We start from the raw sequence: 15,819 nt of genomic DNA on the forward strand, positions 1-15,819 counted from the left end.
CATTTTCATGAAATTGAAAATTGATATACGATATGGGGTTCTAGTACTAAATTTCATCAAAATTCGACGAAATTTGGACTGAATGTAAGAGTTGGTTATTTATAAAAGGCATTAAAATTTGGGACTGATCGGATATTTCCTTCCTATCATTTTTTAATTGTTTTTGGCCAAGTGCAAGGTTACAAAAGATCCCTATTGCAAGAAAATCAAAGTTTTTCAGAATTAAGCGCATGAATGAGGTAATGTCCTTTAAATCATTTTTGACGAAAGCACATATTATAAGCAACTCGTATAGAAGTTTTGGTGGAATTTTACTTCATTTAAGGTTCTGAAATAAGGGTTTTTAAAGCCTCTGATCTCAATTTTGAAACTGGATTGTTAAGAACTGTTCGAACATTAACCCCTAAAAATGATTATTTTCGCTCTGAAATGCAATTATTTTTGATAAATCTGCATTTAACAAAGGACTAAAAATTGCCTTAAGCCTACCCGAGTGATTCATCCATTTCTTTCTTAAATCAATTTTTTTCGACAGAATTTCTGAAATTTTGGCAATCCTTTATAAACCTTGCATATCAGAACAAAGCTCTTGGGCGAAACAATGAATGCAGGTTTATTTATTTTATTTTTAAAATCTTAAAAACTTGGAAAACGATTGGAACTGGTTTTTAACTAGAAATCCGCCTTTTCATTGAAAACTAGAAATCCGCCTTTTCATCTACTTAATGACAGCTCAGGGGATATGCTTTGTTTTGTTTTCAAAATTCGGATAGACTTGTATCCCCAATACTTTTCTAAAAAAAAATTAGTAATTAAAATTACAAAGACTCAGAAAAGCAGAAATGGTTTTTTTGTTCCTAGTTCCAGACCCCCTTTACTCGCGGTTTGCTCGCGATATTTGCAAATTAGTATTGTTGCTTGGACTCTGTGTATCTTTCGGTGGTTTTCTTCAGTTTTTTTCGTATCTTTGTGATTTGGCGTGTACAGAGGAAGATCCTAGTTGTATCTAAAAGTGTGCAGCGAAGGTAAGACGATTTTGACTACATCTTTATACGCGTAGTATTTTAATTATTTTGTTTATCATAGCCGAGCATGGCGTCGACAGTCTCACTTAAATATAACAGGAAATATTGTAGATCGTTTCTAAATTCAAGTGAATAGGAGTTACACTGAGTTTAGCATGCGATTACACTTATATAGAGAAAATTGAATTAAGTTATTTTATATATCTGTGATCTACACATTAAAATCATTGTGCATGATTGCTTTACATAGTTTTCAAATGTGCATTAGTGAATTTCACACTTATGTGATTTCTTATGGTTTTATGGTATCAATTATCAAGTCACAATGGCACTAAAAATATTCAAAATATATCCCAGCTTGTTCTATAATATTTACACATTATTCTATAATATTGACTGTTTGCTTACATGATTCTATAATATTGACTGTTGGCTTACATGATTCTATAATATTGACTGTTTGCTTACATGATTCTATAATATTGACTGTTTGCTTACATGATTCTATAATATTGACTGTTTGCTTACATGATTCTATAATATTGACTGTTTGCTTACATGATTCTATAATATTGACTGTTGGCTTACATGATTCTATAATATTGACTGTTGGCTTACATGATTCTATAATATTGACTGTTGGCTTACATGATTCTATAATATTGACTGTTGGCTTACATGATTCTATAATATTAACTGTTGGCTTACATGATTCTATAATATTGACTGTTGGCTTACATGATTCTATAATATTGACTGTTGGCTTACATGATTCTATAATATTGACTGTTGGCTTACATGATTCTATAATATTGACTGTTGGCTTACATGATTCTATAATATTGACTGTCGGCTTACATGATTCTATAATATTGACTGTTTGCTTACATGATTCTATAATATTGACTGTTGGCTTACAGTGTACATGGTTCTATAATATTGATTGTTTGTGTTACATGATTCTATAATATTGACTGTTGGCTTACATGATTCTATAATATTGACTGTTGGCTTACATGGTTCTATAATATTGACTGTTGGCTTACATGGTTCTATAATATTGACTGTTTGCTTACATGGTTCTATAACATTGACTGTTTGCTTACATGATTCTATCATATTGACTGTTTGCTTACATGATTCTATAATCATGCTTAGTTTTATATAGAACTTAATTCAGGGTGCATTGATATTACTCTACTTCATTTTTATGTCATATGGTTAAGGGGTTTACTTGTTACAGAGAGTTTTCACCTGGCAACGTACGGAATCTAATTAATTTAGCTGTTTTGTTCAGTGAGACAGGTTTTTTAACTGTAACTATGGAACCAGTTGGCTTATATCAATGATTAGCCCAGCAAAATACTTGTCTTGTTTCACTTTATAAGTTACAGAAGTTTCATGTGTGCCTGAACTCTTCTTAGCTACTTAAGGGGGCTAGATGTGTTTTTTCATAGTTTAATTATTTGTTTTCAAACACAAAACACTACTTTAAACTAATGTATAGCTCTAAATAATGTTCCTACATGCTTAGTTTTATATAGAACTTAATTCAGGGTGCATTAATATTACTCTACTTCATTTTTATGTCATATGGTTAAGGGCTTTACTTGTTACAGAGAGTTTTCACCTGGCAACGTACGGAATCTAATTAATTTAGCTGTTTTGTTCAGTGAGACAGGTTTTTTAACTGTAACTATGGAACCAGTTGGCTTATATCAATGATTAGCCCAGCAAAATACTTGTCTTGTTTCACTTTATAAGTTACAGAAGTTTCATGTGTGCCTGAACTCTTCTTAGCTACTTAAGGGGGTTAGATGTGTTTTTTCATAGTTTAATTATTTGTTTTCAAACACAAAACACTACTTTAAACTAATGTATAGCTCTAGATAATGTTCCTACATGCTTAGTTTTATATAGAACTTAATTCAGGGTGCATTAATATTACTCTACTTCATTTTTATGTCATATGGTTAAGGGGTTTACTTGTTACAGAGGGTTTTCACCTGGCAACGTACGGAATCTAATTAATTTAGCTGTTTTGTTCAGTGGGATAGGTTTTTTAACTGTAACTATGGAACCAGTTGGTTTATATCAATGATTAGCCCAGCAAAATACTTGTCTTGTTTCACTTTATAAGTTACAGAAGTTTCATGTGTGCCTGAACTCTTCTTAGCTACTTAAGGGGGCTAGATGTTTTTTCATAGTTTAATTATTTGTTTTCAAACACAAAACACTACTTTAAACTAATGTATAGCTCTAGATAATGTTCCTACATGCTTAGTTTTATATAGAACTTAATTCAGGGTGCATTAATATTACTCCACTTCATTTTTATGTCATATGGTTAAGGGGTTTACTTGTTACAGGGTTTTCACCCGGCAACGTACGGAATCTAATTAATTTAGCTGTTTTGTACAGTGAGACATGTTTTTTAACTGTAACTATGGAACCAGTTGGCTTATATCAATCATTAGCCCAGCAAAATACTTTTCTTGTTTCACTTTAGAAGTTACAGAAGTTTCATGTGTGCCTGAACTCTTCTTAGCTACTTAAGGGGGCTAGATGTGTTTTTTCATAGTTTAATTATTTGTTTTCAAACACCAAACACTACTTTAAACAAATGTATAGCTCTAAATAATGTTCCTACATGCTTAGTTTTATATAGAACTTAATTCAGGGTGCATTAATATTACTCTACTTCATTTTTATGTCATATGGTTAAGGGGTTTACTTGTTACAGACGGTTTTCACCTGGCAACGTACGGAATCTAATTAATTTAGCTGTTTTGTTCAGTGGGACAGGTTTTTTAACTGTAACTATGGAACCAGTTGGCTTATATCAATGATTAGCCCAGCAAAATATTTGCCTTGTTTCACTTTATAAGTTACAGAAGTTTCATGTGTGCCTGAACTCTTTTAGCTACTTAAGGGGGCTAGATGTGTTTTTTCATAGTTTAATTATTTGTTTTCAAACACAAATCACCAGTTTAAACTAATGTGTAGCTCTAAATAATGTTCCTACATGCTTAGTTTTATATAGAACTTAATTCAGGGTGCATTGATATTACTCTACTTCATTTTTATGTCATATGGTTAAGGGGTTTACTTGTTACAGAGAGTTTTCACCTGGCAACGTACGGAATCTAATTAATTTAGCTGTTTTGTTCAGTGAGACAGGTTTTTTAACTGTAACTATGGAACCAGTTGGCTTATATCAATGATTAGCCCAGCAAAATACTTGCCTTGTTTCACTTTATAAGTTACAGAAGTTTCATGTGTGCCTGAACTCTTCTTAGCTACTTAAGGGGGCTTGATGTGTTTTTTCATAGTTTAATTATTTGTTTTCAAACACAAAACAATACTTTAAACTAATGTATAGCTCTAATAATGTTCCTACATGCTTAGTTTTATATAGAACTTAATTCATGGTGAATTAATATTACTCTACTTCATTTTTATGTCAAATGTTTAAGGGTTTACTTGTTACAGAGAGTTTTCACCTGGCAACGTACGGAATCTAATTAATTTAGCTGTTTTGTTCAGTGAGACACGTTTTTTAACTGTAACTATGGAACCAGTGGCTTATATCAATGATTAGCCCAGCAAAATACTTGTCTCTTTTCACTTTATAAGTTACAGAAGTTTCATGTGTGCCTGAACTGTTATTACTTACTTAAGGGGGCTTGATGTGTTTTTTCATAGTTTACTTATTTGTTTTCAATCACAAAACACTATTTTAAGCTAATGTATAGCTCTAAATAATGTTCCTACATGCTTAGTTTTATATAGAACTTGATTCATGGTGAATTAATATTACTCTACTTCATTTTTATGTCATATGGTTAAGGGGTTTACTTGTTACAGAGAGTTTTCACCTGGCAACTTAGGGAAGCTAATTAATTTAGCTGTTTTGTTCAGTGAGACATGTTTTTTAACTGTAACTATGGAACCAGTTGGCTTATATCAATGATTAGCCCAGCAAAATACTTGCCTTGTGTTACTTTATAAGTTACAGAAGTTTCATGTGTGCCTGAACTCTTCTTAGCTACTTAAGGGGGCTTGATGTGTTTTTTCATAGTTTAATTATTTGTTTTCAAACACAAAACAATACTTTCAACTAATGTATAGCTCTAATTAATGTTCCTACATGCTTAGTTTTATATAGAACTTAATTCATGGTGAATTAATATTACTCTACTTCATTTTTATGTCATATGGTTAAGGGGTTTACTTGTTACAAAGAGTTTTCACCTGGCAACATACGGAATCTAATTAATTTAGCTGTTTTGTTCAGTGAGACACGTTTTTTAACTGTAACTATGGAACCAGTTCCCTTATATCAATGATTAGCCCAGCAAAATACTTGTCTCTTTTCACTTTATAAGTTACAGAAGTTTCATGTGTGCCTGAACTGTTATTACTTCCTTAAGGGGGCTAGATGTGTTTTTTCATAGTTTACTTATTTGTTTTCAATCACAAAACACTATTTTAAGCTAATGTATAGCTCTAAATAATGCTCCTACATGCTTAGTTTTATATATAACTTAATTCAGGGTGCATTAATATTACTCTACTTCATTTTTATGTCATATGGTTAAGGGGTTTACTTGTTACAGAGAGTTTTCACCTGGCAACGTACGGAATCTAATTAATTTAGCTGTTTTGTTCAGTGAGACAGGTTTTTTAACTGTAACTAGAACCAGTTGGTTTATATCAATGATTAGCCCAGCAAAATACTTGTCTTTTCACTTTATAAGTTACAGAAGTTTCATGTGTGCCTGAACTCTTCTTAGCTACTTAAGGGGGCTAGATGTGTTTTTTCATAGTTTAATTATTTGTTTTCAAACACAAAACACTACTTTAAACTAATGTATAGCTCTAGATAATGTTCCTACATGCTTAGTTTTATATAGAACTTAATTCAGGGTGCATTAATATTACTCTACTTCATTTTTATGTCATATGGTTAAGGGGTTTACTTGTTACAGAGGGTTTTCACCCGGCAACGTACGGAATCTAATTAATTTAGCTGTTTTGTACAGTGAGACATGTTTTTTAACTGTAACTATGGAACCAGTTGGCTTATATCAATCATTAGCCCAGCAAAATACTTTTCTTGTTTCACTTTAGAAGTTACAGAAGTTTCATGTGTGCCTGAACTCTTCTTAGCTACTTAAGGGGGCTAGATGTGTTTTTTCATAGTTTAATTATTTGTTTTCAAACACCAAACACTACTTTAAACTAATGTATAGCTCTAAATAATGTTCCTACATGCTTAGTTTTATATAGAACTTAATTCAGGGTGCATTAATATTACTCTACTTCATTTTTATGTCATATGGTTAAGGGGTTTACTTGTTACAGAGGGTTTTCACCTGGCAACGTACGGAATCTAATTAATTTAGCTGTTTTGTTCAGTGGACAGGTTTTTTAACTGTAACTATGGAACCAGTTGGCTTATATCAATGATTAGCCCAGCAAAATATTTGCCTTGTTTCACTTTATAAGTTACAGAAGTTTCATGTGTGCCTGAACTCTTTTAGCTACTTAAGGGGGCTAGATGTGTTTTTTCATAGTTTAATTATTTGTTTTCAAACACAAATCACCAGTTTAAACTAATGTGTAGCTCTAAATAATGTTCCTACATGCTTAGTTTTATATAGAACTTAATTCAGGGTGCATTGATATTACTCTACTTCATTTTTATGTCATATGGTTAAGGGGTTTACTTGTTACAGAGAGTTTTCACCTGGCAACGTACGGAATCTAATTAATTTAGCTGTTTTGTTCAGTGAGACAGGTTTTTTAACTGTAACTATGGAACCAGTTGGCTTATATCAATGATTAGCCCAGCAAAATACTTGTCTTGTTTCACTTTATAAGTTACAGAAGTTTCATGTGTGCCTGAACTCTTCTTAGCTACTTAAGGGGGCTTGATGTGTTTTTTCATAGTTTAATTATTTGTTTTCAAACACAAAACAATACTTTAAACTAATGTATAGCTCTAAATAATGTTTCTACATGCTTAGTTTTATATAGAACTTAATTCATGGTGAATTAATATTACTCTACTTCATTTTTATGTCAAATGTTTAAGGGTTTACTTGTTACAGAGAGTTTTCACCTGGCAACGTACGGAATCTAATTAATTTAGCTGTTTTGTTCAGTGAGACACGTTTTTTAACTGTAACTATGGAACCAGTTGGCTTATATCAATGATTAGCCCAGCAAAATACTTGTCTCTTTTCACTTTATAAGTTACAGAAGTTTCATGTGTGCCTGAACTGTTATTACTTACTTAAGGGGGCTTGATGTGTTTTTTCATAGTTTACTTATTTGTTTTCAATCACAAAACACTATTTTAAGCTAATGTATAGCTCTAAATAATGTTCCTACATGCTTAGTTTTATATAGAACTTGATTCATGGTGAATTAATATTACTCTACTTCATTTTTATGTCATATGGTTAAGGGGTTTACTTGTTACAGAGAGTTTTCACCTGGCAACTTAGGGAAGCTAATTAATTTAGCTGTTTTGTTCAGTAAGACATGTTTTTTAACTGTAACTATGGAACCAGTTGGCTTATATCAATGATTAGCCCAGCAAAATACTTGCCTTGTTTACTTTATAAGTTACAGAAGTTTCATGTGTGCCTGAACTCTTCTTAGCTACTTAAGAGGGCTTGATGTGTTTTTTCATAGTTTAATTATTTGTTTTCAAACACAAAACAATACTTTCAACTAATGTATAGCTCTAATTAATGTTCCTACATGCTTAGTTTTATATAGAACTTAATTCATGGTGAATTAATATTACTCTACTTCATTTTTATGTCATATGGTTAAGGGGTTTACTTGTTACAAAGAGTTTTCACCTGGCAACATACGGAATCTAATTAATTTAGCTGTTTTGTTCAGTGAGACACGTTTTTTAACTGTAACTATGGAACCAGTTGGCTTATATCAATGATTAGCCCAGCAAAATACTTGTCTCTTTTCACTTTATAAGTTACAGAAGTTTCATGTGTGCCTGAACTGTTATTACTTCCTTAAGGGGGCTAGATGTGTTTTTTCATAGTTTACTTATTTGTTTTCAATCACAAAACACTATTTTAAGCTAATGTATAGCTCTAAATAATGCTCCTACATGCTTAGTTTTATATATAACTTAATTCAGGGTGCATTAATATTACTCTACTTCATTTTTATGTCATATGGTTAAGGGGTTTACTTGTTACAGAGAGTTTTCACCTGGCAACGTACGGAATCTAATTAATTTAGCTGTTTTGTTCAGTGATACAGGTTTTTTAACTGTAACTATAGAACCAGTTGGTTTATATCAATGATTAGCCTAGCAAAATACTTGTCTTGTTTCACTTTATAAGTTACAGAAGTTTCATGTGTGCCTGAACTCTTCTTAGCTACTTAAGGGGGCTAGATGTGTTTTTTCATAGTTTAATTATTTGTTTTCAAACACAAAACACTACTTTAAACTAATGTATAGCTCTAGATAATGTTCTACATGCTTAGTTTTATATAGAACTTAATTCAGGGTGCATTAATATTACTCTACTTCATTTTTATGTCATATGGTTAGGGGTTTACTTGTTACAGAGGGTTTTCACCCGGCAACGTACGGAATCTAATTAATTTAGCTGTTTTGTACAGTGAGACATGTTTTTTAACTGTAACTATGGAACCAGTTGGCTTATATCAATCATTAGCCCAGCAAAATACTTTTCTTGTTTCACTTTAGAAGTTACAGAAGTTTCATGTGTGCCTGAACTCTTCTTAGCTACTTAAGGGGGCTAGATGTGTTTTTTCATAGTTTAATTATTTGTTTTCAAACACCAAACACTACTTTAAACTAATGTATAGCTCTAAATAATGTTCCTACATGCTTAGTTTTATATAGAACTTAATTCAGGGTGCATTAATATTACTCTACTTCATTTTTATGTCATATGGTTAAGGGGTTTACTTGTTACAGAGGGTTTTCACCTGGCAACGTACGGAATCTAATTAATTTAGCTGTTTTGTTCAGTGGGACAGGTTTTTTAACTGTAACTATGGAACCAGTTGGCTTATATCAATGATTAGCCCAGCAAAATATTTGCCTTGTTTCACTTTATAAGTTACAGAAGTTTCATGTGTGCCTGAACTCTTTTTAGCTACTTAAGGGGGCTAGATGTGTTTTTTCATAGTTTAATTATTTGTTTTCAAACACAAATCACCAGTTTAAACTAATGTGTAGCTCTAAATAATGTTCCTACATGCTTAGTTTTATATAGAACTTAATTCAGGGTGCATTGATATTACTCTACTTCATTTTTATGTCATATGGTTAAGGGGTTTACTTGTTACAGAGAGTTTTCACCTGGCAACGTACGGAATCTAATTAATTTAGCTGTTTTGTTCAGTGAGACAGGTTTTTTAACTGTAACTATGGAACCAGTTGGCTTATATCAATGATTAGCCCAGCAAAATACTTGCCTTGTTTCACTTTATAAGTTACAGAAGTTTCATGTGTGCCTGAACTCTTCTTAGCTACTTAAGGGGGCTTGATGTGTTTTTTCATAGTTTAATTATTTGTTTTCAAACACAAAACAATACTTTAAACTAATGTATAGCTCTAAATAATGTTCCTACATGCTTAGTTTTATATAGAACTTAATTCATGGTGAATTAATATTACTCTACTTCATTTTTATGTCAAATGTTTAAGGGTTTACTTGTTACAGAGAGTTTTCACCTGGCAACGTACGGAATCTAATTAATTTAGCTGTTTTGTTCAGTGAGACACGTTTTTTAACTGTAACTATGGAACCAGTTGGCTTATATCAATGATTAGCCCAGAAAAATACTTGTTTCTTTTCACTTTATAAGTTACAGAAGTTTCATGTGTGCCTGAACTCTTTTTAGCTACTTAAGGGGGCTAGATGTGTTTTTTCATAGTTTAATTATTTGTTTTCAAACACAAATCACCAGTTTAAACTAATGTGTAGCTCTAAATAATGTTCCTACATGCTTAGTTTTATATAGAACCTTATTCAGGGTGCATTGATATTCTCTTCTTAGCTACTTAAGGGGGCTAGATGTGTTTTTTCATTGTTTAAGTATTTGTTTTTCAACATAAAACACTAGTTTAAACTAATTTGTAGCTCTATATAATTTTCCTACATGCTTAGTTTTTTATAGAACTTAATTCAGGGTGCATTAACATTACTCTACTTCATTTTTATGTGATATGGTTATTTGTTACAGGGAGTTTTCACCTGGCAACTTAGGGAATCTAATTAATTTAGCTGTTTTGTTCAGTGAGACAAGTTTTTTAACTGTAACTATGGAATGTGTAGCTCTAATTTTTATATGATGTATTTCTTCTTATAGTACATAAAATGGAAAGAAAGGGGAAAAAACCGATTAGAATCCTTAGGGATAGTTTTACATATGGGAAAAATGCAAAGAATGCGCCTCATATTCTGGCAGTTTTTTCCGAAATTCAAGATATCGTTGGTGTAAGTATTCTTGTTTTATGTCACATTGTAGTGCTAATTATAATGATAGATTTTTTAAGGAATAAAATCACCTGCAATGATTATGACACTTTTTTAATCATGCAGGTAATATGTACGTTAAATGTGCCAACCCTAACCCCTTATCAACGATGTTCGTAGAAATAAAGTTGAAATTTTGTTGCATGACAGGTCTTTTAAGTGCCAAGATTGCTTCTAAAGAGGGGAGAGGGACAAAGATTATCATCTGTTGCAATTAATTAGCAAACTCCATAAGTTTATACAAAATCAATTTTATGATTTTTTAGAGTTTTAATGGAAAGTGGAAGGTTGATTTTAAGGATACAAAAATTGACAGAACTGTTCAATATGAGTTTACTTTGCCAGCAGATGAAGTAAGTTATGAAATATAGTATTTTATACCAGTTTTTTGTATTGTTGTAGAAATACATGCCAGGATAAGTAATGTACCATCTTGATTAAGAAACAAGTAAATTCTACTTTTATTCATTCTGTAGACAAAACAATGTGAAATAGAAGAACACCTTGACAGCATTGATATGCTGATAAATGAAGAAATGTTGCAGACAACATCGAACAGGGCAACAGAAATGGAAGACTGTTCCAGTGAAAACCAGGTTCGCAACAAAGGACAATTTTATCTGATTCGTTGTTACTTGCTAGCGACTCATTTCAAACTTTTTTAGAGTGCAATTTTATATACCCTGTATATGTATGTACTTTTCAGAAAACTGTAGAATCTTGTGAAAGCGAAAGTTGTGGTGAGTCAAGTGATGAAAGTTGGGCCCCGTCAAAAGATGCACATGTCCATGAGGAAAGTGAACAAGGGCATTCAAGCAAGTCATTACAAGAAGACCTTTCAGTTGAAAGTCATAAGCAGAGGAAATCATCTGGTGAGCAAAATGTTACTGCACCCCAGAGAAGAAAAATTTCGTGTCCCTTGGTAATGTGTAATGCCAAGGTCGTGCATCTCCCAAGACATATGCGAAATGTGCATCACTGGACGAAGGAAGCTGCTTCGAAAGTGCTATTAAAATACAATATCAGACAGCGACTCACCAAAGAACCGAAGAAAAAAGATTATCGTTGCCGTCGCAAGTGTCCCATTGATGATTGCCACTCGATTGTTCGACGTTTACCAAAGCACTTGCAAAAGGTGCACAAGTTAGATAAAGCATCGACGATGTACCAACGTGCAATTGTAGATGCTCCCGTTGCTCCAAATCGTAAGCATGCCATGATTAAGTGGCAAGAAGAACAGTTAAAGAGGAAGACATGGGAAGTGGATCGAAGCCACCAACATCGCAAGGAACAAGAAGAAGAAGATGAAGAAGAACAGGATGAAAATAAAGAGGTTATTGGTGAAAATAAGCGTGGACGTTATGACCATGATGATGATGACGACCATAATGATGATGATGACGACCATAATGATGATGATGATGATGATGATGATGATGATAATGATGATGGTAGTTTTAATGATGACGATGGCGATGACGATGACGAAGATGAAAGCAGCAGCATGGAAGATGTGAAACAGCAGACAAAATCAACATTACCACCTGTAATCACGGAGTTTCAAGAGTGGTTGGCGTCTCCTGATGGCAGCAAAAAAGATGAAAAAACGGTCATGCAACATGGTTCTCAGCTGTATATCCTGCTAAAAGCCATCGATGATTCAGAGAACATTCAGTCCCTATTTGACCTGAAGTTAATCCGTCAAGTTTTTCTAAATGTGCATGTGAAGCAGAAAAAGTACGAAGCTGGCACAATCAAGTCGTACCTCATGAGTCTGCGGCATTTCTTTTCGTTTGTGCTGTCTGACAAACCGGAAAGCATCAAATTCAATTGGGTGGACGTAAGCTCTGCGCGGGAAAAGGTAAAGATGTGGTCTGCGTCATACAAGAGAGAGTCTAACACAAGAAAATGGCAAAAGCTTGAGGAAGATATGCTTAACCGTTTGACGCCTTCAAATATCAGGAAGCTGGAGAAAAGTGCGGCAGCTCGAGAGGCTATTAAGATAATTGGACAATACTCTGATTCAGCCGAGTCGACCCCTGTTACCCAATCCAGTTACACCCTTGTCAGGGATTTCCTATTTACCCAAATATTCATAGATAATGCCAATCGACCAGGTGTCTTAGCTCATATGACGATGGAGGAATTTACTAACATCCGAAAACAAGATGACCATTATCTAATAACAGTGAAGAAACATAAAACGGCGCATGTTCATGGACCAGCTCGTGTCGTATTGAGCGAAAAGCTGAAGTCGTGGATGTCGGTATTTGTTGGTGTGATGCGAGCCCATGTTACAACCCGAATCAACGGTCCAGTATTCTTATCCTGGAATGGAAATGGTATGAATTCTGGGCACATCACTAAGGCAGTACAATCTGTGTTTAAAAAGGCTGGAGTGGACGTTAAAATAACTTGCACCTCGTTTCGTAAGGCAGCAGTAACCAAAGTACACATCGACAAGCCAGAAATGAGTGGGAAATTAGCTAGCCCTTATCTCACAACGAAGCGACCGCAAAGAAGTATTATCTTCTGACAGAGAAGTCGAAAACGTCCATAGAAGCTTCGCGAAACCTTGGACGGCTGATGCGAACCGACGATGGAGGTGGAGATATTCTCGAGACCGCCACTACAGTAGAGGAAACAATGGCTGTTGATGGTAAGGGAAAGTCTTCCCCATGCGAATCATCCGAGAGTGAAAGTAAAAGAGCTCCTTGGACTGACGACGACGTTGCCAAAATTAAGAAAATATTCCAGAAGGATATATTGAAGAATAACGTAACCCTGGATGTTGTTCGTCATGGTGTCGAAACACATGAAGAGCTTTGTGGCATGTCACCAAGGCGAATTTACGACAAGTTAAAGAAAGAGGGCAAGAAAAATTTAGGTGAACTTGTTCCTGTCATGGAGCTACCACAAGAGCACGATTCTTTGGAAGATAAATTGGATCGTATGGAAGATGTGCAAAAGCATGCAGAAGAATCAGGAACCAACGATGACCAGTTATCCACAAGCATCATTGCCCCTACAGAAAGGAATAGCCTCTTCAATTGTGACGAAGTCCAAACCATACAAAAATTGTTTGAGGATATGATTCGGAAAACCGTGATAATTTCCAAAGTTGAAGTTGAAAAGAGATGTTCTGGCAGCCGTGATGGACGTAGTTTGTTGCAAAAGTCAACGCCTATTGCCTTAGTCAATAGAATAAAATATGAACGAAGAAAACATAGATTGGCAAAAAACGTTAAGTAAACTTCATAGTTAAAATTGCAAATTAGGAAAAAGATATGGACAAACTTTTGAGACTTGAACACTTTTATGTACAGTATTGTGTGTACATAAATTACACAGTTTAAATTAAGGACATTGAGGTCGTTAAGGCGTTAAAATGAAGCTTAAGGTATGCGCAAGCTTAGGTTTTACTTCTTGTCTCGTGTCTATATGACGCACTTTTGTTGATTTTGAACTGAATTATTGTATTTTTAAGTCTTGGTCGTTTCGATTATACTTTCCAAGTAGATATGGAAGTAGGTGTCTTCAATTTTCAAAGCTTCTCTTTTGATACAGTTTAGCATTGCATTTGAACGCATTAAACGTCCTCAATGTAGATCTGCATATTATAAATTAGAGTTGGAACACTTGTGGAAATTATATTTTAGCTATGACAATTTCCAAACCGTTGAATGTAATTAAAATAGATATCTTTATTTGAATTTCCATTAAAATTTTTCTAAATTTGTGATAATTATAATCTTTGTTTAAGCTGTCATATTTCTTCGAATAAATGGCGAAGACAGGCAATGACATTACCTGCAGCCACGAGGGAATCGGCAATTTCATCTTTTATTATATTCATTTTGAAATCAATGGCATTTCTTGCCATCTAATTGCTTTTTAACACAGTGATTTCAGCCTGGATTAACCTCATATCAGGTTGATTTCAAAATTGCTGACAACATTTGTATATGGTTTACATGGGAAATATCTAAAATACACGTGGTTCATAAGTGAAACTTTTACTTACTTTTACTCTTACGGTACACACTTAATTTAAAAGAACACATTTGCATTAGCAATGTCCCAATTGAGCAGGGTACTGGGTCTAGTCGCAAAGCATCTATGAACTGTTTGGAGGGACAAATGATATCAGACTTCATTTCCTGTCCCTCCAAATGGTCCATAGATGCTTTGCAGTTTGCGATTAGACCCGGTACCCTGCTCGATTTGGAAATGGCTAATCATACACAAAGTGTGTACAAGGACATGCCATTTGTGAAATATTACAGTTTGCGAACACATCGGAAAATGTCCTCTGGAGTAAAACAAAATAATACCATAAGCTTTTCTGCAGTTTTTTAAGGTCTAAAACTCGTAAGTCTCCTTCAGACTAAATCAAATATTATTTTCTGACCATGATACAAAAGTGCCATATGAAGGTTACAAAAGCGCCATATGAAGGTTACAAAAGCGCCACATGTAAGTTACAAAAGGTCCATAGTAAGGTTACAAAAGCGCCATTCACTGAAGGTTACGAAAGGACCACATAGGTTACGAAAGGACCACATAAGTTACAAAAGCTCCATATGAAGGTTACCAAAGCTCCATAAGGAGGTTACAAAAGGCCCAATTCTTCTAGCTAGCTAGCTAGCTAGCTAGCTATCTATCTATCTATCTATCTATCTATCTATCTATCTATCTATCTATCTATCTATCTATCTATCTATCTATCTATCTATCTATCTATCTATCTATCTATCTATCTATCTATCTATCTATCTATCTATCTATCTATCTATCTATCTATCTATCTATCTACTATCTATCTATCTATCTATCTATCTATCTATCTATCTATCTATCTATCTATCTATCTATCTATCTATCTATCTATCTATCTATCTATCTATCTATCTATCTATCTATCTATCTATCTATCTATCTATCTATCTATCTATCTATCTATCTATCTATCTATCTATCTATCTATCTATCTATCTATCTATCTATCTATCTATCTATCTATCTATCTATCTATCTATCTATCTATCTATCTATCTATCTATCTATCTATCATCTATCTATCTATCTATCTATCTATCTATCTATCTATCTATCTATCTATCTATCTATCTATCTATCTATCTATCTATCTATCTATCTATCTATCTATCTATCTATCTATCTATCTATCTATCTATCTATCTATCTATCTATCTATCTATCTATCTATCTAT

The 15,819-nt window shown here is 33.5% G+C and overlaps 1 protein-coding gene across 1 annotated transcript; it reads left to right on the plus strand.

The window, feature by feature from the left end:
• Positions 1-314: 314 nt before the first annotated feature.
• Positions 315-13,837, plus strand: LOC114541886. Its single transcript, XM_028561687.1, has 6 exons — positions 315-1,025; positions 10,419-10,546; positions 10,852-10,938; positions 11,062-11,181; positions 11,292-13,059; positions 13,125-13,837. Exons 2-6 carry the CDS (start codon positions 10,427-10,429, stop codon positions 13,835-13,837), a joined length of 2,808 nt encoding a protein of 935 aa, XP_028417488.1. The 5' UTR covers positions 315-1,025; positions 10,419-10,426.
• Positions 13,838-15,819: the final 1,982 nt, after the last annotated feature.

Source organism: Dendronephthya gigantea, unplaced genomic scaffold (genome assembly GCF_004324835.1).
Source record: "Dendronephthya gigantea isolate DGI-Jeju-01 unplaced genomic scaffold, DenGig_1.0 000318F, whole genome shotgun sequence".
NCBI classification, from domain to species: Eukaryota; Metazoa; Cnidaria; class Anthozoa; order Malacalcyonacea; family Nephtheidae; genus Dendronephthya; species Dendronephthya gigantea.